The 26,898-nt window shown below is 39.9% G+C and overlaps 1 protein-coding gene across 1 annotated transcript; it reads right to left on the bottom strand.

The window, feature by feature from the left end:
* Positions 1-12,993: 12,993 nt before the first annotated feature.
* Positions 12,994-25,131, bottom strand: LOC128736167 (G-protein coupled receptor Mth2-like). The gene is made up of 7 exons (XM_053830648.1): positions 24,637-25,131; positions 19,775-19,913; positions 18,797-19,061; positions 18,507-18,676; positions 17,710-17,884; positions 13,734-13,919; positions 12,994-13,015 (listed from the first exon to the last, which is right to left on the bottom strand). Exons 1-7 carry the CDS (start codon positions 25,129-25,131, stop codon positions 12,994-12,996), a joined length of 1,452 nt encoding a protein of 483 aa, XP_053686623.1.
* Between the last annotated feature and the right edge of the window lie 1,767 nt (positions 25,132-26,898).

The raw sequence follows: 26,898 nt of genomic DNA, 5'->3' as shown, positions 1-26,898 counted from the left end.
AACTCGTTCCTTACCCTATCGAATGTCATTTTAAGGTCAAAACTCAAAATAAGATATGATAGCAAAATCATCTTACAACCACTGTTTATAATATCTACTCAATAACAAAATGTGTTATCAATGTATCTCCATATTTATTCAATAACAAAATATAGCATTATAACACAGTTTAATATTGTTTTTATATTATTTTGCTCTTCGCTCCTGCTGGGGTACCGGAAGTGCATGGCGCAGTTGCGTGTTGTGCTCCATCATCAGATTCCATAAAAAATCAATATTTCCCTAACGTATAAATTAAGTCTTAAAACTGTTTTATGATTTAATTTGAAATTAGTCATCACCAGATAAGCACTTCAATGCCGCACAGCAGTTCTTCGCACTAAACTAGTATATCATCCTGTAGCCGCTATCGGTATAGGGGAGTGTAAATTTAAAACAGTTGGCTTGATGTTGTGAGTTATTGTACTTGCGCAGATAAGCTCCATTATGAGCGCTGCTTATGATTGGCACTGTTTGGGCGACAAAACGGATCGACGCGATGCCGGGGAGTACAACCGAATACTCATTTACTATTTTTAGAACAAACTGAAACCCCGGTAGTTTCGATTCGATAGGAGAAAGCGCTACTTTAAACAAGCCGACGACCGCTTAGCGGAACGCTATTGTTTACGAAGGAAAGCCGAATGACTCGGCAAGCACGCTGACATCCGAAATGGAATCACATTAAGAGGAACAGTTCATAAATAGTAGGGTGACAGCGAAAAAGATTAACTTGTAGGTCTTAATTCCTACAATTGAGGAAAAAAGCCTTTATTACGAACACCATTTTTGAAGGATAGCTGTCTTGCGTTCTCTCAACAGGTTCTGTCTATTATACCCTTGGCTTTAGCGAACTATAGGATAGTGGGTTGGCTGTCGGATTACGTCAGCTCGGGGCTCATCCTTTTACTCCATTCACCATTCTTACATGGTTTTCCAAAGATGATTCTAAGCATGCGACGCTCAAAAACGGCCAGTGCTGGCAAATTCTCAACGAGTATTGTGTCCTTTTAGCATTTTGTATACACTTAGTAGAAGCTTACCAGACCTTAGCGTTTTGCAGGCTCCGTAGAAAGCACTACTTCCGGCTTCCAACTTCCAGTTTTTTCCAGCAACAATACGTCACCAATGACCCGCGGTATACAAATTTGGCTATCACCAGGAACTTGTCCCCATTGATTACAACATGGAAAGGGGACAAGCCAACTTTTGTAAATGCAATAAACCAAGAGGTACTTTATCTAACTTTGTGCAGTGTGCAGTAAACAAATAATATTCGATTATGAGACTAATCAACAACTTACTGAAATCATTAGAGATCCCAGGAAAACAAACTAGGAACAGTATAATTTAAAACTTAGGGATGGAGTCAAGAACTTGAAAGGTTGCTCAAAAACGCAAAACGAACCCAAAAATACTTTGAGCAAATATCAATTTGTATATCAAGAAGGCAAATCTTGAACAACAGCACTATATACGGTTGTAAGAAACTAGAAAAGTCTATTGAAGCAAAAGAAATTTCACTAGCTGCCTTCCTCGACGTAGTAGACGCTCTTGATAATTTATCTTATGATTCAGTGATTATGGCTATGACGAAACGTGGTTTCGATATATCCATCATCCACTGGATCAGTGAAATGCTAACAAAAAGAGAAATATCAGCAAACCTTGGAAGCTCAACGATCAGCGAAAGAGTAGTTAAAGGGTGCCCACAAGGGGGCGGAATATCACCTCTATTGTGGTCTTTAATAGTTGATGATTTTCTCGAAAAGTTGACGGCTCTGGCTTCGCAATAATTGGCGTCGCCGATAATATAGTCATAATTGTACGTGAACATTTGATTCTATCATCGCTAATCGAATGCGAATTGCTTTAAATTTTGTGTCTGCATGGTGTGATAGAAAAGGCTTAAAACAACTTATACCATTTACGCGAAGGAAAAAATTTTCATTCAATAATCTACACATGAAAAGGAACAGTTTTGAAACTTTAAAAGTACCGTCATCCGGGGCGAGATTGTGCCAAAAAAGCATATGTTTTTGTTCTTTAGCTCAGTATACACACAATTTAGGAACTAAGTTGATTTCAAACCTGTCAATATACACTAGATTGTTCAATTAACATCTACCGTAGAGATGGTTTAGTTACAATGAAACCTAATTTTACTGGAAGTGCATGAACTTTGGCACAATCTCACCCCTTCTAGTGAACATTAGCATGTTTATAAACAATACACATAAATATCAGTATAAAGTAGTTCATATGGGGCCGTCCTTGAACTAAGTGGACTATTAGGGGCAGGGGGTTGGCCAAAAACAACACATCATACAAAAAGTATGAACGAAAATAACCCGGGGAGGTCAGAAATAACTAAAAATGGCATTTATATGGCCAGTAACGTTTCTAGGGTTAACAAGGGGGAGATATATGAAGAAGTGTATCCTAAGGGGGCATACCTATTTGATCATTTAACAAAAGTAACCATTACTTCGTTCGAGAACCCGCGGCCGCAGAACATATGCCCTATCCCACCCCCTCTCCCTCTTTAAAACTGGCAGTTTATACACGGTAAAATATATTCGTCTTATATTAGAGTGTTTATTCAAAGCATCTGAAATTTCCAACGAAAAGGTAAAAATTAGTTTAAATTATTTAGCAGACCTATGATGTTGTTTGCTCCAAAATGGATGATGCAATCTAATCTGTCAAAATATTGTGCTCGTTGTGCTTCTTGTGTAAAGAATGTGAGTGTACTGGTGTAAACTGATGTTCAGCAGCAATACAAACAGCAACAAAACTGCTAGAAGGTAATAATTATCCAGCATGGTTCACTCAGGAAATGTTGAAGCAGCGCGTGCATAAGCATTACAACACGTTGGAAAGTAATGTTCAAAACCAAATTGAAGTAAAATATATATCGACTCCGTATGTTCCTGGCTTGAGTGAAAAATTGGCAAAAGTTCTCCGTAAAAGTAATTTAATAACAGCTATGAAACCTAGGGACAAAATAAGAAACCAAATTTTCAGCCAATTAAAAGATCCAATTCCAATGATGAGACAAAAAAACGTTATATATTCTATACCATGTGGAGCAGGAGATAACAAAAATTATATAGGGCAAACAGGCAGAAAATTGGAAACTCGAATAGCAGAACATAAAATTGACTCTAAAAAATCTGAAGCAAGATCAGGTTTAGCTTTACATACAATACAAGAAGGTCATATATTTCATTTTAGCAAAACGCGGATTTTAGAAAAAATAAACAACAAAGACACGAGATTAGCAGCCGTAATGTTTCACATAAAAGTTAGAGGAAACGAGAGAACAGTCAATTTACAACGAGAAAGCGGAAATTGTAATGACACATACAACGGACTAATGCTCAAATTACGACAATTGGACGACAAGAAGAAAAAACGATAGCTTAGCTTAGTTAGATAGATGACGAGGTAGAGAATATACGTGTTAATGTAAGTGGGTAACATCCGAAGAAAATTTTTCAATGTCTACTTTATCCAATAAATGTTATATGTTTTAGGCGTAGTCAATGACCGAAGAATAGTAGGTCGAAACGTCCGCTGAAAACACAGTATTGGTCTAATTTTCACCGAAAATATCAAGAAACTGAGATTGTAAACTGATGTATTTTTGTTGTGTTTGTGAAATCCACAAATTGAATCGATCATTATGGTTTGGCACAATCTCACCCCCGTGAAGCTCGAAAAGTACAAAGTTTCGAAAAATATTATTTTCGTAATCAAAACTTATCCAACTTATTCAAAATAGCAAGTTGATGCGATTTCTTGTTTGGGTTGGTCTATGCGGGACATTTTTTACAAACGTTATTTCCGAGTATTTTTAATCGCGAACTTTGAAACCCTGTTTAGACTAAATAGTTTGCTGATATTATCTGTGTTCTATTCTAAGTTATGAATAAATATGTTCTGTTCATCATCATTTTGAATTTAGGTCGCCAATTTTTATAAATATAATAAATTTTCACAAATAAACATTTTTGGTTTTTGGCACAATCTCACCCCCATGACACAGTCTCACCCCGGATGGCGGTACCTTGGAGTGTTTCTTGACAGTAAACTTAAATGGAACACACACTTAGAGCAAGGAGTAAACAAAGCTACAAATGCTCTATGGATAAGTAAAAGAACTTTTGGTAAGCAATGTAATAAAAGGGGCTATATCAAAATAGATCAAACAAATGGTCGCAGTGATAAAAATACCCAACTTGGAAAAAAATGCGAGCTCTACAAATCACATTCGGTTCGTTCTACTAACAAATACTTAGTTTTTGACGTATTCACTACCAATCCAACCTTCTCTGATTCGCGTTTCAGCTAGGTGTACTACCCAGTAACCGCCCGGAACGTTCTTCCGATAATGTTCATATCGCCAGAGAAGTAGATAAGCAGATTGACAGAATCTATTGAAGATCATGCCCCGGATAAAACAAAGCTAGTTGTATAACATTTCACCGAAGACCATATCGCGAAGTACTGTTTTGCGGTAATACCGTGTCGCGGAAAACATTTTCACGTATTTTGCGATAGAAACTACAACGCCGAAAACCCTTTCGCGGAAAACCGCAATAGTTTTCCGTGAAACAGGATATTCCGTGTTATCGTCAACCGCGAATTGGGTTTCCGCGAAATGTATTCGGCGAAATGTTTTAACAAACACCTTCTAGCGTAATGGTGAACAGGAGGTAGGAAATACCATCGCCTTGTCGAAGTCCCTTGTGTGTTTCAAACGACCATGATAACGCACCTGATATCCTCACACAGTACTGTTCACCATTGTACAGTGTACGAGGCGTTATTCAGTTCAATACCATTCCCAGGAAAGGTATTTTGGTCATTATTTTTAATATAGTTTAGCTCTTCACGGTGGATACTATAACCGGCAGCCTTGAAATATAAAATTATATTAATATTGAAAACTGATTTGGAAAAAGTTTTCTTCTTTCTTTAAATGTAGGTTTCGTATTCTACTAAGACGCTCCAAAAACTTCAGTCAGCCTTGAAATATATAAATAGGTTGTACGTAGGGCATGGTATTTGCGACACTTGCGTAGAATCTGCCACACCACAAAGGTATGGTCCGTTACCGATCCGGCTACAAAACCGGTTTGACATCTTCTTCCAAATCTACTCAGCATAGAGTCCAATGTATCAAAAACATATAAATAGCTTTATAGCAATTACGTGAAACCTGCCGCACATCCTTATGGTGACTTCCTGATATACGTAATCGTCCGGCTTCTCTTGATTCTCTCCACCTGCCTGATTCCTTCTTACGTTACAGCTGCAACGAACCTGCAATCAGCAAAGTTGACATTGTTGGTGATTATTCCTCTGATTGCTGCTGTCGTGAACATCCAGCACGCATTGCCCATAGTGCTAAGGGAGTTTCCGAGCCTCCCGTCGAGTCCCCAAGTCGAGTTTCCTAATACTTCTTGTCTACATATTCATCGAGTTCCCGATGGTTCCTGCCAACAGAGTCGTCCTGATCCTTCCGTCGTGGTTGGTGACGGAATCTCCCGTCAACCACTCTCAGGCTAATACGGTCCCATTTTGAACGTAACTCCTACTGATCCTTCGAACGCTTCGTCTCAACTATCTCCTGAACGATCATATGGGGTGCATTGAATTTGGCATTATAGAAGCCCTCGAGGTCCAACCCGCGTATGGCAGTCGTGTCGTTTTTCCCGCATGCAGCTCAGGATCTCCACTTGATAGGAGTACTATTTCGAAACTCAACACACACCAATGACACGGATGTTCAAGGTAGTTCAAAAACAAAAGTAGACTCCGTAAGTTTTTATTACGGTGAATTTTACAATTTACGGAGGGAACGGTAGAAAAAAGTAATAAAACAAAGAGTCGATAGGATCTAACAGATTGATACCAGGCGTGAAGAGAGCGAAAGATGGGGGGTAAGGGAGGATTATATGAAGCAACGCTTAAGAAGTTATGTACCGCAATCTTTTATCCAAGCTGGGGGATTCCATGGATTGAACCAAGCTGTAATCGGACCATTACTGCCAGTTTCGAACCCACTCCGTTGTTGAAAGTTCAGTCTAATGACTGCAGCAATGATCCAATCATGTTAACTGAAAACGTTTACCGATGTGATCGTAGCTTGAATAATATTCCAAAAGCTGTTTTAATGGCGCATTGATTGCCGTTGCTCAACAGTTCCCCAGTTCGATGGTCGATCTAAATCATGGAAGTTGCCTCGAATAACTTTATGTTTCTGCTGATAGCAGTTTTTGCTTGTAGTAGTTTACATCCCTCCCGATAGCAGCAAAGTGGTTAAGTTCATACATGAGCACAACCTCTCAATTCGCGAGAAAAGAGCTTCTGATCACAGAATTCTGATTTGCGGTGATTACAACTAACCACAAATTTTCTGGTTTGATGGAGAGGATGGAGTACAATACGACTTCCTGCTTCCTGCTGCTAGTGCTGTTGTAATTGCAGGATTCGAATTCATAAACTTAAAGCAAGTAAATCCACCGAGCAATTACCTTGGACGAACACTCGACCTAGTTCACAGTTCTAACCAAAAGATCTCTGTCATTTTCACAATATCTCCACTGCCTCCCGTCGATCCTCACCATCCTCCACTGGATTTATTTTTGTCTATAGTGGTACATTCCGTTGACGCTCCAGCTACCAATCAATGGTCGAACGGCACCTCTAAGTTGTCGTCGTATAAACTTTGAAGCACTTGATGAATACCTGTCTTCCCCGGACTAGGCTGCATTGTTGGGCGAGAAGGACGTAGATGCATCGCGGATTGTAGTTTTGCAATACTGTACTTGGTTAAACGAATGTCTACCTAGAGTTAAACCTCTCTTAAACACTACCTGTAATAACAGTGAGCTGCGCACTTTGTAAGCAACGAACACCGGTAAATAACCGGCTTTTAAAGATGCCTGTGACGGTTACCGTAGGCTGAATAGTTCTCTCTACAAATCCTATGGACTGCGGACACAATTTGGAAAACTCCAAGAGGAAAAGCTTTTCCATTCCTTCTAGTGTGCTCCCGGCTGAAACGGAATCGGCAATTACCCAATCTTGCAAATTGTTTGCCGATCATTTTTCTTCTGTGTTCGCTAGTAGCTGTACTGCACAGCTGATATAGCTGCGTCGGATGTTCCCGATGGTGCTGTTGATCTGGATGTTTTGGACATAACTCCAGATATAGTTATTGCTGGTGCCAAGAAATTGAAGAGCCCCTTCTCACCTATTCCTGGTATTGCAGATATTATTTTCTGTAGCTGCGCTACTTGTCTTGCCCTGTCTTTCTGATGGTTGAGTTGACGGCCGCCCAGTCTACAAGCAATGTTACAGATTAGATGCGCTCCAGGAAACTGGAGTCGCAAGTCGGTGCAGAAAGCAAAGATCAGCATCCGAGACTACACTATTTCGTCAACGCGGTCCCTAAAACTCCTGGGTGTCATGGTCGACGACAAACTCAAGTTCGGGAGCCACGTCGACTATGCCTGCAAGAAGGCTTCCACAGCTATTTCGACATTGTCTCGTCTAATATCTAATTGCTCTGCGGTATATGACAGTAAGCGAAGGCTATTAGCCAACGTGTTCCAGTCCATACTCAGGTATGGTGGGCCGACCTGGGCATCGGCGTTAGTTACCAAAAGCTACCTAGGTAGGCTGGAAAGTACCTTTCGTCTCATGTGCTTGAGAGTGGCGAGTGCGTATCGCACAATTTCACATGACGCAATCTTCGTCTTAGCGAGTATTATGCCTATTGGCATCATCATCAGCGACGACGTAGAATGCTTCAACCAACGTGGAACTAGAGGCATACGGAGTACCACACGATCGGCCTCGATGACCACATGGCAGCAGGAGTAAACAGCGAGTAAACAGCATAACTACCGTAGTCCAGTAGTTACCTAAGAGGGTACGTTGAGCACAAATCCCCTCCCTGAAGTAATACCGATAAGGTGGTTCCAGGGAGAATTGAGGCTGAAGACTCGAGTAGGGTTTTAGTGGGTCGGCATCCTCACGCCTCAGGGGGGGGGGGGGGGTCGGTATAGCCAACCCCACACTACCTATGTCGTCTTCCTGCTGGATGTACATATACAGGCAAGAAGTGAAAGATTCAACTCGTGCTAAAAACTTGAGTGCTTGTGGATATATTGCTTTAAAACTCGAAATAAAGTATGAATCGTGATTATGTATGCCGAGGTGGCTTCGTAACCCTACGTGGACTCATGACATGTGGTAATTTACAATAATATTTATCTCAGGTGGAGAGCCGAATATAGTTCCGGAACATGGTGGTCGGTCACCCAGATATGTTACTAGTTACTAAGTTTCTAATGTAATGGTTTTTAAATGAATTAGAACGCGAGATTTTGCCGAGCTTTGTTATCGTTATCATGAATCTGCGACAAAATGTAAAATGTAATACTAGCATTGCTTTAACTTAAGGGTAGTGGAACATTACAGGTCATTTTCTACCGTAGAGAGAGCTTTTACGCTTTTGAATATTGAATATTAGTTCTGAAAAATAGCAACTGCATAGTTGAATAACCATATGTAAATTATAATTGCAGATTTCGAGAAACGTATATCAAAGTAGATGATTTGTGTAATAATTCTAAATGTAAAATGTCAGTGTTCATACCGGTGGCTTTATAAATGGCAAGTTCATTAATCTCCGCTGTAAACTTCGAACAGAAGTACAATTCCGCTGGATCACTCACTTCATTCACGAGCAAGCAATATTCTTTCTGCATGATTTGAACCGCAGTTAAGGAATGCACATACCCGGTCTAAAGACAAATTTAAAACGATTAGATGTAACACTTCAGCGGCATAGATCACCTAAACTAACCCAATCCATATTCCATTCGTCCAAAGTTGCTTCGACCATTTCCTCACATGTTTCACTGCGCCATGCTTTGAAAAACCCTTCTTCCATTAGATCAACCATTACACCTGATATGTTTACTCGCACCGCTAAAGACTCATTCACAGATCGACACGACGGGTACGGACTATCGTATAAAATATCATTTGCTGTGCAACACATATAAAAACAAGACTTTACTTGGCAAACACAACCGCGAATGTGACTTGGGGCACTAATTTTGCGCCCATCACTGTCATAAACGTAGTCCACCGTTGCATAGTTTTGCGGTTCATAAATAATGCCTTCGTGAGTTATGTTTCCATCGTGAGTCCTCGTTCCATCGGTAATGTTTACTGAATCTAGAAAATCACACGGCAGCTGCACTATTTCAGTTTCCACAATATTCAAACATTCAGTTGATAACAGCCCCAAAATAAAGAAAACCTCTACGAGAAGCATGTCCGGATATTCTTGCCTTACTTTCAAATTTATTGTTATAAAGTATATCAACACACTACAGCACACAAATCAGCACTTGTGACTAGTTGTGAGAAACGTGCGAATCGAAATGCTTGATTGCAGAGAAATTATTCCTATTTACCCTAAAATTACTTCCACTGTACATAATCAACTGTTAGATGTAATCTCATTCCACCAATCGTGCATGTTGCATACTTTTACACTTCACCAGAAAAAAACGCTTCATTGCCAGAATTTATGCACACCGACCATGCTTGGAATATGACGCACGCTTTTGTGACTAATGTCAACTAGAACCTTAGCGTCGGTGGGTCGCAGCCTTTCTGAGCGCCAATTGTGCACACATATTCGTGCTACGCGATAGTTTCCCGAACAAAACATTGCGTGAATCACGCCTGCCAAACGTAAGGATAAGTGCTGAGCTAGTAGCGTCGATATATCTCGGGAAGCAGGTTCGATCTAATTAAATTCACTAAGGCAACCATTTTCGCGACTAATGAACTTTCGACGATAGTTTAAATGAAACCATTCGTTTAGTCGGTGAAAGTTTTGCTTTCAGTACATTCGAACGGAAGAGAAAAGACAGAGCACTTTCATTTCAATTTACGTGACGATAAACACCCGTTAAATGTAAACTACGGCCAGGATAGATATAAATTGTTTTTAAGCGTTTCAGTTGAATTCATGTATCAACGAGAAAGGTTAGGAGAAAATTTCATTTAATTCTACTTTAACTAATAGCAATCTTCACAAATACGCGTATTTCGGTTACTACTCGTAACCTTCTTCAGTCTGGCAAGTTACGGACTACGATGTGCACAGCAATCAGAACAACTTATATCCCTCATTAGGAAAACAGTTTTGTGGTATAGAGAAGGTTAATGTCGAGCTAAATATTTCTCGTGGAGTGAGCTTACGCCTACCTAAAAATGGTTGTTCAAACTTTCACTATCTTTATTTAGTAATCTAGAACTAGTAATCGCTGCCAGTAAGTTTGGAGGCTTTCTTCAATGTATGATTTCCAATTATAGTTGGCAGTGCAAAGGAGATGAGGTGGAGATGTTCTCCCAAAATATTAGATTACCAACACGGTTCGGCGCCCCACGCTGCGCTAAAATAAACATTTTAATTGCAGCTGCTCATTGGTAACACGTGCGAGTAACGCTTCTATCCAATAATAAGTAAAGCACTGCGCATAGGAATGAGATTTTATCCGGTGACATATTTATGCAACCTACGTATTGTTTTCCGTATTTCCGGTAAATTTGCCGAGCAGTCGAAAGACGACACGGAGACATTCCCTACTGCTTTTCAGCAGTTCAAGGTGAAATCGGTCTGCAAAAAGTCTCCAATTTAAAAGAAACTTTTAACCTGTCTTTGGCGAAGCTGATTATGTTTTAACATAGATTTACGTATTCCGTATTCTTTTGGTAGAACTTTCATGAAACTTTCATGAACTTCCTGAAAACGACGCAATTGCTCGACATTCCGGAAGATTTGCGTTCGCTGCATCTTCCTCTGTCGGTAGTCTTCAAGATTCAAGATGGCCTTCATTGCAGCCCACGCAGTGTTTTCCTCATTGTTTACCATCTTACATGCATTGCATTAGGTACGTATCAGTCGGTCTACTGAATTCGTTCCATGTGATGCTATTCCTGCTGGTCCTCTTCCGGCAGCGCAACTCCGCTAGGTGCTTAACGGGGTTCGATCAAATTATCGGAAATCGAAATATATTTTGTAAATTTTTCTCACCGCATTTTCAAAAAAGGTGAGTGATGTAAAATGCTGCACCAATTTTTTGACAAGTAATATCCTCCTGTTGATGTCTCATTTGCCGTATAATGAAATATTACATCAAATCCGCTCTGGAATACCATTTACCCATAGCTTAGCAACTCTTCTTCGCAAACAACAAATGTATGATTTGGTTTTAATCACCGTGCACTTATGTGAATGTATTCAAATTGATCACGATCGGTGAAATTTCACCGATCGTGATCAATTTGAATACATTCACAAACAACAAATGTTTACGATAGATTCAAGTTGCCAAAGTAGTCACCAGTGGTTGGAGAATTCGCGAAAAAGTGATCATTTGAATTGATGAACATCCGCCATGAACATACACTATTCGCCTGCCTCGCCGATAATGCACGCATCAGCTTTGAATTTTATCACGAACAAAACCTCAAAGTGAACATCAGAATTCGTTCAAATATTGAATATTGAACATTGAGTGTGTTCGATTGATCGGATATAGAACTCCTGGGGACGCCGGAAAGTATTCAAAATAATATTACCACGAAAAGGGAATAGTTTAAAGTAGTGTTAGTGGCTTTACAAGCAGCAGAAGGCGGTAAATTGCACTTTTACGTTGCTCACGATATTCGTACATGCAGCGATGCTATGAAGTGTGAGTGTATGTTGCTCATTGTTATAGGCGAATTGAACCACTCGCGTAGCTGTTTTATCATGATAAAAACCGTTTGCCGATGCTCGGCGTATCTATTCATTTTGCGAGTTTTCCAACCTCTGGTAGTCACCCATTCATGGCAATATAGTTAATTTACACGAAATCTGCACTGATGAATCGTTGAATCCCACTTTCACCCCTCCTTACCCTTTTTTTTTTTTTTTTTTTTTTTTTTTCATTACAAAGACCATTTTTTGATCGTTTGATCTAAGTATTTCTAAGGTGCAAATATGTCCCTAAGCCGCTCAAAAAATTATGTAAAGGAAATTTCTCAATAACCCATTTGGTCTTAAATTACAAAACCGTTTAATTATTTGATATAGCACAATTTTCTTTATCAAACCATAGTAAATTAGTTGAACGTAAACAGTTGCTACTATGTCACATATTTAGTATTTCGTTTGCGTTTATGCTTCTATTGAAACTGCTATGTTAGAGAATCGATATGGAAGCACATTTTTCGTCCAACGATAGACGATCATGCAACAAAGGGACTTACGTAGTCCTACGTCAACCATGCCGTCGTGTCTTGTGCACAACCCCTCTGATTTTTTCTAGCTTCTAATCCACATCTACATTCTGTCTCAACTGTTGTTGTGTAACTGTCTTTCAACTGAGTATTCAAAGCACCATTATGCAGAGCGGAATAAGAATCGAACAAATGTTGTGCAGATGCATTAGCAGCACCGCTAATAGCAGGTGTGGAATACTGGTCGCTTAAAAGCACCAAATAAAACAATAAGACTAGGATAAGAATGAAAATTATGTTGCCCAAATGTATCAGCTCAAAGAACAATTTTTGCTTATTAAACGTTTGACCGACAGCTTTTAAAGCACACCAGCTCTTAGTGGTGCTGGTGATACATTTGTACGATGATTATTCGACTCATATTCTACAATTGCTTTTAGCAAAGCAACTGATACATTTGCGAAGCTTTCATTCCACCCTAATTCCATTATTATTCCACACTGACTGCTGATACCTTGGTGCAATGCTCATTCCACTCTTATTGCACTCTTATCCAACAATTGCTCTTAGCAATGCGGCTGATACGTTTGTACAACGTCTATTCGACATGGATTTCTATGGTTGCCTTTATGCGATGGGTATTCCATACCTGCTCTTAGCGGTGCTGCTTATACGTTTGCACAACGTTTATTCGACTCTTATTCCATATTTACACAACAACGTGTAGATGTTGATTACAAGCTAAAAAAATATTGGATATGACGTTGAAATAATAAGTACTTCAGCAAATTCGCTTATTCAACTCCTGTTGCTACCACACAACTCTTATTCCACACCAGCTCTTCAAAGTGCTGCCGTTTTGTTCCTTGGTACGCAATAAATGCTTTTCAAAACTAACCACTCAGCTAGCTACGATGCTGGGCTAACAAAAGTCAGTCGTCGTAGGATCGTTACCTGGTAATTGTCCTATACTCTAAGAGCCAGCTACGAAGTCTGCCGATAGAGAAAGGTCATGTCCTAGAAAAACGTCTAAGCCCAAGACTTTGCTTTTTTGCTTTTTATTACTTAGCCGATTAGGCCTCCTGCAGGCTAACGGGAGATAGCTGCTGGTGCAAAACATGCCTACCTGATATTATGCCTTCCGCACATTGTGCCTATCTTCCATTATGGCCAATATGTTTATGCCAACCGTCTAGATGTCTAACGTGTGTATACCAAACTTCTGTATGCCTAATGTTATACTGATAGAGTATATAAATACAAGTAATTCACATTTCAAATACGCCAAAGCGGTGTGGAAAACTGTTACTTAGGAGGTAAAAATTATAAAAGCGTGCTAAACAATCAATTGTCATTCACCTACATACTTTTTGTAGATTACTTGCATCACTTGCTGCTTCCTAACGAATAGCATAAAGATCAGAAAGCCCTGGATGCAATTGCATACGTCCGAGATGTAGAAAATCCATGCCTCGTTGTCTACGACCCAGGAAATCACCTCCAGTGACCAGGTGATACCCATCATGATAAACAGACGCAAATAGAGACAGAATCTGTGGGAAGAATAAACAACTGCGTTAGATTGGTCAAATGATTTAGTAAGTACTAGGAAATAGCAAGCCCTTCGACGTACCGAGTTGTTTGATTTAAGAGAAAATGTCAGTATCTGTCGACAGTTCTTCTGTACTAGCAGTATAGAGCCGGGATTTTATTTATTTATTCATTCATCTTCAACATATAGTTGCACAGACTGTTTACTAAATTAATGCCTTAATTCTAACTTTGTCGGTAGCCTTACTAATGTTAAAATCAAATACACTTGACGTTTGATATTTTGGATAGATGACGAAACAAGCTCTAAGAGAACATTTAGTAGATGATGTTAATCAGCGTAATGTCACGGTAATTTACAGCAGTCGAGCCCATCGTGTCCTTTTTGTAGATGAGACAAACCACTCCTTCTATCCACTACTCTATCATAGCGGTGGTGGCAATCTACGCCAGACTTAAAACGTGTAACCCAAAGAGTTCTAGCTCAGCGGGAAATCTATGAAGAAAGGGTAATGTCGACTCGGTGTAGGTTGCCACTCACCTGAGGAGCGTATTCGAATGAACCAATAACCAACCTTAAGTGAAAATAAACGAGGCGGAGGCTCACAACCGCGACTTCTCAAAAGCGAAACGAATCTTCTCTTTAGTGAGTCTAACCTAAAACGAGGTATTATGACTCCTTTACGAGTCCGGAACGAACTTCAAATAGGCGAACTATAATGGATCTATGGCTATATGCATGAGTTAACTAAACGAACTATACGTACGTTTCATCACAGACAAACAGACGAGACACTCGCGTTAACTCCATCGTCCATTCAAAAACCACTTATTTTTCAAAAAAGCATGTTTTGCAAGATGGCCACACCGCGGCGCTCGAGTGTTGCTTCAAATTTACAGCATAAAACCATGCAAATGTAAAAAACCTACAGTATAAAACCCTGCAAATGTGAAAAGCCTACAGTATAAAACCCTGCAAATGCAAGCTGCTCCGCAACATACATAACAGAGGACGCTAGTGTGCAAGCAAAATGTGTAGGACGATGGTTTTTGAAGAATTTTCTTCTATGTGTCATGTCAGTTCGTCAGTGGTTTCATCTTATATTATACGGTTTTTACACGTGGGGTTTTAAATTATACCTTACATACAGTTGTACTTTTTTTTTCTCTTTTCAACGACGTATAGCAGTCGGCTTTTTACTTTTCTGTTGGGAAGAATAAATGCTTAATGCGAGAAATGAAGATTCAGGCCAACTGAAAATTCTTGATATTAGGCCAAAAATATAGACTTAGCGAAGGTGAGAGTCGAACTCACAGCTCCCAATCTCTAGTTGAGCGTGTTGTTTAACCAATTACACCACTAAGCCGTCTATACTCTGTGGTCTTATATCAAGGTTTTGTTATGACGCTTGCCTGATTCTATCATTCATTCGCACATTTATCCAGCGCGAATATATTTTTGTTGACTGTATGTGTTGCGACCGCACAGATTGATAGACATATAGCTATTCGGCTAACTAGAGATTGGGAGCTGTGAGTTCGACTCTCACCTTCGCTAAGTCTATATTTTTGGCCTAATATCAAGAATTTTCAGTTTGCCTGAATCTTCATTTCTCGCATTAAGCATTTATTCTTCCCAACAGATACAGTTGTACTTGAGGTGAGGTGCAGGGGGAAATTATCACAGTAATCTCGATGACAATCCCAGTTGGCGTTAGTCCTCGATGACCATATTCGACGACAACGATGACCTCTGCGACCACCGGCCCTCACCAGCAACGACGAACGAGAATTCAGCAAGCACCGGTCCCAACCGGTAATAACGTCTGTAGTAGATTCTCCGCAGACACTGGTCCCTACCGGCAATGGCTGAGATTATCGAATGTACCATACCGATCGGCTCCTACCGGCAATGGAAGCTAATTACAATTCACCGCAAGTACCGGTTTCTACCGGCAATGGCGGCTGAAGATAGTTGATCCCAAGAATCGATTCCAACCGGAAATGATGGATGAAGATGTCTTACAGCAAGTACCTGTTCCTACCGGCAAAGACGGATAAAGATGGCTGACCACACGCACCGGTTCCTACCAACAATGGTAGTCAAGATGGCTTCTTGAATCCACCGACAATGGCCGATGGCTGTCAATTCAAAACGCGCAGCGGCACCTACCGGCAATGGCGGACAAGGATGGTTTTTCGCTCCACCGATTACTTTCGACAATCGTGGACAAAGATGGCTTTTCGGTCCACCAACTACTATCGGCACCGAAGGATGGTAGTTTCTGCCACGATCGGTAATTACCGGCAACCGGGATGGTAACCACTACGATGAGCACTGAGTAGAAACGGGTCAGCATTCCGTGCTAGCGCTAGTTCTGCAAAAATCCCTCTAAAGAGTTGTCTTCACAATGGCAAACGACGGTTTTATGAAAATTATCAATCGCTTGAAACGGGCAACACCCGGATTTTATTCTGAAGTAGAAAGAAAAAGGTCCGATGGACCTTTTTCTTTAACAATGATGGATTATACAATACACACTGTTCTGATAGACCTTGGTGAGGATTTACTCAGAAGTTCGTTTTGATCAATTTTAGCTTTTTACTACTTAGACGCTCTCACTAGTTTTTATTTTATCTTTAGGGAGTTTCACTATAGCCGTACTAATTTTACATAATTTTAACGTCTTTTCAACTGTCCTGGAGACCGTAAGTTTCAACAATCTTAACTCTTTGTCTACGTTTTTCGTTTTGTTAACTACACAATAGCACATTTATACAGTACAATTTGTCTTAGGTATAATAATTTTAGACTAAACGATTTTAAACCGCCGCGCACTACGTTTTAGTTTCAGGCTAGCACAAGGATTGAATTCGTCTAATGCGCTGAGTCACTATTTATCATTTTGGGGTTGTGAGAAAGAGGCCATACAAATTTGGAAAATGACAATAAATGTTATTCTTTCCCTTACTCCGCTTTGTTACATTTTTCTATAGGTTTTTTAGTGGTAGTCGTATGTGATACTGCTCACACCCAGTATCTCGTGTTCGCCTATCACCTAATCAACTGTGGTAGGAAACTGGAGGGGAAGCTTTGCTGCAACTGCTCGAATCCACGGTGCGTTTAGCACTTTATTCTAAAACGCACTTGGCGGAGCCGACGTATATATTATCAATTTCCCACCCTTTCGTACGCGATGAATTATAACCGTCGCGGGCGAAACCGTCGCCAGAATCGTCGCGGGGGCAAATATCATTTATTTTGTCAAGTAAATCAATAGCTTACGTGCTAGACAAGCATAATGTATACTTATAACTTTCATACAGCCAAGCAGATTCTTTCTGCGACGATTTCAAGCTATCAAAAAAGTGAGCAGCGCGTTTTGTTACCAAAGAAACGAGCAATAATTATGTTACCAACTGGTAACAAACGGAAGCTTGGACGGTTGGGCTGAAAATCAATGCGACGAAAACCAAACATACATATGATAGAAAGAGGTTCCACAGAAAACAATGTTCGCATCTACTACGCCTCTGCAGGCACTATTTGGAGAGATGCTTATTTTCGCAAGGATGCCAAACGACTGTTATCTTCAAGAACCCCACCGGTACCAGAAATAGAGGGATCCCACGTTCTGAATGGCTCGACCACGTCGAAACCGAGTTGCGTAACGAATTGGCCACGAGTAGCCCAGTACCGAATACAGTGGAGACAAGTTCTTGATACAACTCGGGCCATCTCGGTTTTACGGTGCTAGAAAAAACGATTACCAAGCACAAAGTTTAACTTACCTATCCCGATCGTTATACAGTTTGGAATGACGCCCAGAATCCCCACGCATAACCGTCGAAACCTCTTGCTGAATTGATATTATCCGTATGGCAGTTACCACGAAAAACATTACATTTGCAAACACCAGCAGCAACATCGGTAAGTAGAGGTACAGAAATTCCACATATTTGTCTTCTGAAAAAGGGTGAGAAATCCATCCGAAAAACATTACAACAGACTAACAGACGAACACTTCAAACAAATTTTCTAACAAAACATCGTTTCAATGACACTCCTAAAACTTGGAAAAAACACTAGCATCACCTGGCGCAGTCTTCGCGCTACGCAGAGTAGGTTGCTATAAATTTGGCGATGCTATAAATTTACTTGTATATTATCTGACAACAGCGCAGGCGAGTGTCTTGGCTTAAGCGAAAATTTGAAATGATCGTTTTTATTGACGATGGAATGAGGCTTCAGTGTTACGTCTGTTAGTCTGTGATATTACCATTAATTATTAGATATCTACACTCAAAAAAATCAGCACGTCAAGTTTACGTGAAAACATAGGTAATTCTCATCCATCACACTTTTCATGTAGCATTCATGTGAATTGTTGATAACTCGCACTCATACTAGCCAGTTTACGTGCGATTCCGGTAAGTTGTATCAATTTTCCCATTAACTAGTACAAGAAGCTCACGTAAGTTGCTGTACAGAAGTTTACATGATTTTTCACGTGGATGCGACGTGTCGATTTTTTTGAGTGTATAACTCTACACAATAATGAAGAGTTCGTTGCAGTATGAATAATCACCTTGTAGCAGGCACCGCTTCACGCCCACTTGCGGTCGAAAGTTGGCCGGTACCAGCTCGGTGTAATCCATGACCAGGGCCAGCGTGACAATCAGTACTGGGCAGCCCCAAGCGTACAGGGAATACAGAGCGAACTTCTTTCGCGAGTTGGTCAGGACAGCTCGTATTTCTCTGCGAAGAACAAAGGGTAATTTGAACCGGTTTCATTTCTTTATATTAAAATAATGCCTATTAGAGCTCATTTTTTGCCCTTCCAGCAATGGAAAAATGTTTAAATTGAATTTCACCCACCTAAAAGTCCAGTAGATGTCGAATGACATGACGTTAAGCCAGAAGAAGCTGACCATAAACGCAAAATATACCATGTAGCCGGCCACCTTGCAGGGTATGGTATTGCCCACAAATAATCCCATCTGAACCAACGACAGGACCGTGTATCCTACGATCAAACCGAACACGTAACACATCTTTGATTTTCCATGCATATCTCGCAACTCCGGGATACACGCATAAACGAAGAAGGTGATGAGCAAAAACGGTACCGACAGAAGCATACCTGCAAGCGATAATGAAACTCCACCGATAAATAATAGAATTTGTTACTTCGGTGGTTAAACACTTCTCAAGTAACACATTTAGTTTTCAAGTGCACTTGATGAGGTTTTCAGTAGTTCCCCCTTAGAACCGATGATTAAACTTATAATTCTACTGTGATAAATCGGTCATAATTTTTTTATAAAACTAGAGACACCCAGACTAAAAAAGCGTCTCGAGAATCAAAGGTCCTCTTGAAACTTGAATTTTTATTTATATCTACACCTAATTCTTTTTTTGCACGGATTTTTTTTACACGGATTTTTTTTGCACGACTTTTTTTGCACGGTTTCTCGAAATAACACGGTTTTTCTAAAATTTCACCAACAACAGTTGTACACCCAACTCTTTTTACACGGATTCTAGTACGCGGAATTTTTTTTGCACGACTTTTTTTGCACGGTTTCTCGAAATAACACGGATTTTTTTTACACGGTTTCTCGAAATAACACGGTTTATTTTTGCACGGTATTTTTTTACACGGGACGCATCCCCCGTGTAGAAAAAGAATTGGGTGTATTTACAGTGATTTCCAAGAGTCGCTTCAAACTACAATAAAACCTCCACAAGAATTGACTTTACGAAAGGTCAACAAACATTCCAATGGCATGTAATGCACTTTGTCCGTCTGGATCATAAAAAGTCAGTCACCAACCAAACAAACGCAAATCTTACCGATAGGGTACAAAGCGTATTTAATATCCTCTCCCGACTCGAAGCAAATAAAAGACACCACAGGTTCCAAATCATTCGTTTGCATGAAGCAATACTGGTTCCTTGTCAATAATTTAGTATCGTGAATGATGCTGCCATTCTGAAAAGATACGATAATGGTTAGGTAATCGTGGAATGTCTAATAAGAATTAAATTTCTAACATTTTTGTTTCATTGTCACTAAAAACTGGGTGCGTCCATGCTTTCTGGGTTTTACAATTACAGCAGACTACTTTATTTCTATCCAGGTAACCAATAAGCATTACCAATGCCATTCAAATGCAAGCCAATAAGCATTTAAGGTGAAGGTCGTCTGAGTCCAGTTGCTTTTTTACTGATACCAGTCAGGGATGGTACGATCACTTTGACTCAATTCACATTCATTTGACAGTACCGTCTTAGCCAAGCAAATTTGCACAAGTGCCCGATCTTACTCGGGGCGCTTTTGTCTCACAGTCACTTGTACATCAGTTATTGTAACCAAAATGCGTATAATGCAAAAATATAACGTAACGCTTGTTCCTCTTTTCTATGTTCCTCCCCATTTGTCAGCTCCCTCACTTTTGTCTACCCGGCCACTTACACATTTTTTTCTTTACGGAAATCCCAATAAAACCCTATAAAGAAAGAGAATCAAAGGCATTTATCCTATTTGCACCTTCCGGTAACAATGGCCTCACCCATAGATAATGAATAGTTTTGTTATTGTACTTTTCAAAATATGATGTTCTCAGATCTACTCCACACTGTTTCAATGATTGCTGTGACTCAAATAGAGTCGACCAGCAACACTTAGCACTAATGGTCGAACACTTTTTATTCGGGTCACTTTGATTCGGCGCATAATTACACTTGACAAATCTACATCTGCGAGCATTGCCGCTTAGTGTTTCGTATTTTGATTTTTTCTGTTGTACGGATAAATTGTTACAGTTATATGGGCGTTACTCCCCCTTTCCCGTCAGCAACCTCTTGTCTCTTGTCATCAGCTCCTTCGTTTGTCTCACCATCACTTAAGGAAGAACCGTCCAAACATTTCGAAGTCTTGCCCCTGTTACCCCCTCTTTTATCAACCCCTTCAGTTCTGATCCCCTATATCAACATGTATATGAACATGTATGAAAGCTTGATAAAGGACGGTCAAGGCGTTTCGGAGTTATCGTCTCTAGCCCCTCCGTGCTATTAGTCCCATCCCCCTTTGTCAACCCCCGGTGCTGATTCCCTGATGTTAAGGAACATGTGTGCCAAGTTTGATATAGAACGGTCATGGCGTTTCCCCTATCAGGGAACCTCCCTCCCTTGTTTTTGTTAACCCCCCCAGTGCTGATTCTCTTATGCCAAGGAGCAATTGTGCCAAGTTTGATGAATAACCGTCCAGGCATTTCGGAGTTATGGCCTCCCCCTGTTACGAACCTCCCCCCTTTTATTTCGGAGTTTGGCCCCCTCTCCCCCTCTATTAGTTCTCCTCCCCCCTTTGTCAACCACCTTGCTAATGCCCAGATGTCAAGAAACAAGTGTGCCAAGTTTGATGAAGAACGGTCAAGGCGTTTGGGAGTTATGAACCCCCCCCCTATTAGGGACCCTCTCCCCTAACAGGGAATCTTCCTCCCTCGTTTTTGTTAACCCCCCAGTGCTGATTCTCTTATATCAAGGAACATGTGTGTCAAGTTTGGTGAAGATCGGTCAAGGCACATACATACATACAAACATACAAACATACTCACGCTCACTTTTATATATATAAACTAGCTGACCCGACAAACTTCGTATTGCCACAAATTAATCTGTGTTGTACATAAATCATGAATCTCGGATGATCTTTGTCACTATCTCGAGTTTTGCAAGCCCCCCAGTGGGCGGCGCTTCCGACGGCGGGTCACCGGCAACACTTGCGACCGGCTCGTCCTGAATGATCTAGTGTTACTATAGATAGTTTTTGTGGTCTTGTTATTGATAAATGTTTTATGGAAGAGTCTCGAATTTCTCGAGTTGGATTAGTTTTTGAGTTTCGCAAAACTTTCTGTTTTATTTGTATGAGAGTCCATATCCCCCTACCACAGGGGTGAGAGGTCTCTAACTATCATAAAATAAATTCAAGACTCAAAAATCTCCTACATGCTAAATTTGGTTCCATTTGCTTGATTAGTACTCAAATTATAAGGAAATTTGTATTTCATTTGTATGGGAGCCCACCCTCTTAAAAGGGAAAGGGGTCGTAATACACCACAGAAAAAAAATTCTGCCATCTAAAACTCTCACATGCCAAATTTGGTTCCATTTGCTTGATTAGTTCTAAAGTTATGAGCAAATTTGTATTTCGTTTGAATGGGAGCCCCCCCCCCCTCCTAAAAAGGTAAGAAGTCCTAATTCATAATGGGAAAAATGGTTGCCTCCGAAAACACCCACATGCCAAATATGGTTCCATTTGCTTGATTAGTTCTCGAATTATGAGGAAATTTGTATTTCATTTGTGTAGAAGCCCCCCCTCTTGAAGTGTGGAAGGATCCTAATTCACCGTAGAAAATATTTTTGCCTCCAAAAACCTCCACATGCCGAATTTGGTTCTATTTGCTTGATTAGTTCTCGAGTTATGGGGAAATTTGTATTTCATTTGTATTGGAGCCCCCCCTCCTAATGTGGGAAGAGGTCCTAATTCATCACAGAAAAAATTCTTGCCTCCAAAAACACCTTCACGCCAAATTTGGTTCCATTTGCTGGATTAGTTCTCGAGTTATGAGGAAATTTGTATTTCGTTTGTATAGGACCCCCCCTCCTAAAGTGGGGAGGGGTCCCAATTCATCATTGAAAAAAAAATTGTCTCCAAAAACACACATATGCCAAATTTGGTTCAATTCGCTTGATTAGTTCTCGAGTTATAAGGAAATTTATATTTCATTTGTACAGGAGCCCCTCCTCTTAAAGTGGGGAGGGGTCCTAATTCACCATAGAAAATTTTCTTGCTCTCGAAAACCTTCACATGCCAAATTTGGTGGCATTTGCTTGATTAGTTCTCGAGTTATGAGGAAATTTGTATGGAAGCCCCCCCTCTTAAAGGGGAGAGGAGTTATAATTCCTCTTATAAAGAGGGGAGGGGTCTCAATTCACCATAGAATAAATTCTTGTCACCAAAAAAAACACCCACATGCCAAATGTTGTTCTATTTGCTTGATTAGTTCTCGAGTTAGGAGGAAATTTGTATTTCATTTGTACAGGAGCCCCCCCTCTTAAAGGGGAGAGGAGTTACAATTCCCCTTATAAAGAGGGAGGGGTCTCAATTTACCATAGAATAAATTCTTGTCACCGAAAACACCCACATGCCAAATTTGGTTCTATTTGCTTGATTAGTTCTCGAGTTATGAGGAAATTTGTGTTTCATTTGTATGGGAGCCCCCCCTCTTAGTGGGGGGAGGGGTCTCTAACCATCACTAAAACCTTTCCTGGCCCCAAAAACCTCTACATGCAAATTTTCACGCCGATTGGTTCAGTAGTTTTTGATTCTATAAGGAACACAGGACAGACAGACAGACAGAAATCCTTCTTTATAGGTATAGATTATCGACACTCTACGACCTTTAATTTAATAGCGAAAATAATTGGTCAATTTCATGCTCAAATGTTTACGTTGGCATCACTCCATATAAACGTCCGTTTCCTTGGCAACGTTCAACAACGACGGTCGCGGATTCGGAATTGCAATCGAAACTAAGTAAAGTTTTTCCTATCAATTCAAGTGAACAATTTGGGCAAAATGATTATAATATCTCTCTAAATAACTGTTCGAGTGGTAAATTAAAGTTTTCTGTGCCTCAAGTATTATTTGACGACTGAAACGGCCGAAAAAATTAATAAAAAACCGACGGCGAACAAGTGAAAATATAGTGATGAATATCAATTGGTCACTAATCTCAATATTTAGAGTAATTATTGACCGAAAAAGTAATAGAACTTATAGAATGCAATGTTTAGTGCTTCGAGTTGCAAGATCTTTTTACGGCTAGCAGGTTAGTTGAACTAATTTTATATTTTTGTGATGGATTCCCGAGTCTATGGGAGCATGCTGGTAAACTGAAGAAGGGAAAGGAAGGGTGATATTCGGTGCCATGCTGACTGCCATAAATGGACCCTGACGCCCTTGTCGTTAAGTCACCCTTAATACTACTTAAAAACTGCTTTGCCAAAATATTCGGCTATTTTACGGCTGATCCTCTTATAGTACTGACAATGCTCATTTATAGCTGATTATCGACAAAAAGAATTTGAATTGGATGGCAATTTAATACAGTTATACAGTCAAAAAGCTAAGTAACAGCAATGTGCAGTATGAAATGCCATATATGCTAATAAGCGGCAGATTTATTGCTTATGGTAATGATTATTGGTCACCTCCCAGCCAGCACCAACTCGTATATCAATGTACGAAAATTATCGTAAATATCTCTTAACAAATTCGGGTTCGTAAATAAAGCCTAATAAAGCGCGCACAAGTTGATATTCTGTCGTTTATAATGCTAGTAGCTGGCAAACATACGATTTTCAGCACCAATTTGTACAGCTGTATGAAGCTGGACACGCTTAATCGGATCTTATCGTATTGAAATACCTATATAAGTGTATCGCTCAAAATTATTCCTCAGTGCCGATATACGGCTCCAAAATGATACGGATAAGTGGCTTTTGCGCGTCGAATTTACGACTTTGTTGGATACACATCAGTACGTAACTCTTATTTGCAATCTAATTATACAAATGAAAATGCTGACTGGGCTGGCTATCCTATCAAATAACTAATGATCAATAAACTTTTGCATGTTTGTAATACTCACTCTCGCAAATGACCACTCATCCGCTTCGTTCGCCGACGGTTCCAGCTCATAGAAATCCTTGCACGGTTCACCATACAGGAATCCATACATATGGTTTTGCGCCAAATCCACCACTTCGAAGTTACGTTCCGTGTTGTACAGGGACGTATTGACGCGTACCTCTAGCGGTTCATCAGACGGTACACATTTTGGCCGGTGAAAAACGTATCCCTGAGGACAGCACATTCTCACGCACAGCCGAACCGCACACGGACATCCACGGATATAGTTGGTTACGGACTTTTTCTGCGAAAAGTGCTCATAGTCGTAATCGATTGTCCGATAATACTTGGGTCTGTAAAGAATTTTGTTGTGGATGATATTTCCCCAACTGTCACGAACCCCATCGGTGATGTTAACGGAATCGATGAAATCACACGGCAAACTATCACACGTGATGTATTTCACACTGAAAATTGCCAGAAACGAGCAGATCCACTTGAAGCTGGACTTCATGATGCACAAAAATAGCAAAACTTATTCTATAGAAAACCGCGCACTATTTTAACATATTGATGAACAAATTTTTCCATGCTGAATCAATTTAGGCGCTTTGCAGCTACGATAGTTTCTCAAATTTGTTGAGCCAACAAAACTTCAACACAACTAGTTGAATGTAGATCGGATTATTATCTGAAGCCGGTCGGCGGAAAGCTTTTTTTTCTTTTATGAAACGACAGTTATTCAGTCTGATCTCGTAAACGTTAATCTGTCGGTTCTTGTATAACCCCAAACCAGAAATAGAAGACCTGTATCGCGCCAATACGGACAACTTCTACAAGCCGCAGCACATCTCATTATTTACTTTTTGAAAGGCAGTTCTCCGTTTCACTACAGAACATTTAATTCGTTCGATTCTCAGTAAAACAAACACCTTCGTTTTACCACTAAACAAACCGGGAACTCAATAATGTAGCAACTGGCTGAAACTCTTCAGTTCCGCTGTGTTGGGTTTCCAATCACAACCGGTTGCAATTCGAAATCCCAAATACCAGGATAGACAACGCAGATGCAAGCTATCGCGTTAAGTAACCGGAGATAACTGAATCTTATTGGCACGCATTGACAACAAATCATTGGGCAACATTGTTGTACTATGCTCGGTTCAAGAGTTGCATGCGACGCATTTTAAGATTACTTCAGCTCAAACTTGTACGATAATTTTGAAAAACGTCCATAATGTTTTGCAATAAAAATAGGCTTCGAATTAAAAAAAACTGCATGCATAAATTCACCTTGAAAAAACTTGATGCTAAACTCAGCGGTCATCGACTTAAAGCTGGGGATCGAAATTTGCATCAGTTTTTACTTCCGCATTCCGTACTAATATACTTAAAAACTGGTTCAAACATGAAAGACTGGTGCTATTTATGAATATTATCGACCCAGCATATAACCTACTCGCTGCCGCAGGATTCTAAGTTAAGGCGACAGGAGCATAGTGGACATTGTGTATAAGTAGGGGATTGTCCCCGGTTTTGAAACGGCTCCGGTTGTGAAACACCCACCATTTTTGGCGTGTTTATTAAACTAGCACAACCAAATTACTACCAGCGTCTCGTCTCATTGTAATCTAGTTTTTGAGAAAACAACCATCAAAATACTGCTTATAGAATGTTCTTTAGGAAATGTATTCAAAAAAATACCCGAAAAAGTTTTTTTGAATGTTTTAGGATTGATTTTGTTTGTGTCTGAAAAAGGTAGTAAAATGCATATAACCTTAGTTTTCGACCTCTATTTCATCGCACTGACGAATTTTAAGGGAACTAATTGAAACAAAAAATATTACACAAATTTTTCCAAACTGGCTTCCGTCCCGGTTGTGAAACAGTTAAGTTCTCCGGTTAGGAAAAATCCAGAAAATCAATTTTTCAGTACTTCAATGATCTTAAATATTTTCAACACACTTTTTAGACACATGAGAGCGAAATCTGCATATTTGAGATCTCGTACTTCCTGTTTTTATATGCATTGATTGCAATTCAGATTTGGATGTAGAAATTGAGAAACTGATGCATTTATGGTGTTTTCTATTAATAAATGATTGTAGTATTTTATTGTCATTTTATGTTTCGGTATTTTCTTCTTTACTTTTATTTTCTTTTTTTGTTTTTGCGATGTTTATCACAACCGAGGACATTTTTTGTCGTAGGACTACGTCTTACTGCAGGGTGTCATTCTAAAATTTAGATTGGAACAAGCGTCACGAAAGAGTGAAAGATT

Source organism: Sabethes cyaneus, chromosome 2 (assembly GCF_943734655.1).
Source record: "Sabethes cyaneus chromosome 2, idSabCyanKW18_F2, whole genome shotgun sequence".
Lineage (NCBI taxonomy): Eukaryota > Metazoa > Arthropoda > Insecta > Diptera > Culicidae > Sabethes > Sabethes cyaneus.
The sequence above is the reverse complement of the archived record's forward strand: the minus strand, read 5'-3'. Positions and strand labels throughout refer to the sequence as shown.

What these genes read in the sequence shown, in the direction of transcription:
- LOC128736167 (XM_053830648.1), bottom strand. Translation starts at nt 25,131, where the DNA reads ATGAAGTCCAGCTTCAAGTGGATCTGCTCGTTTCTGGCAATTTTCAGT. An exon ending in ATGAGTGGTCATTTGCGAGA is followed by an intron (nt 19,914 to 24,636) that starts GTGAGTATTACA and finishes GTATCTTTTCAG; the next exon opens with AATGGCAGCATCATTCACGA. An exon ending in ATACGCTTTGTACCCTATCG is followed by an intron (nt 19,062 to 19,774) that starts GTAAGATTTGCG and finishes TATCGCTTGCAG; the next exon opens with GTATGCTTCTGTCGGTACCG.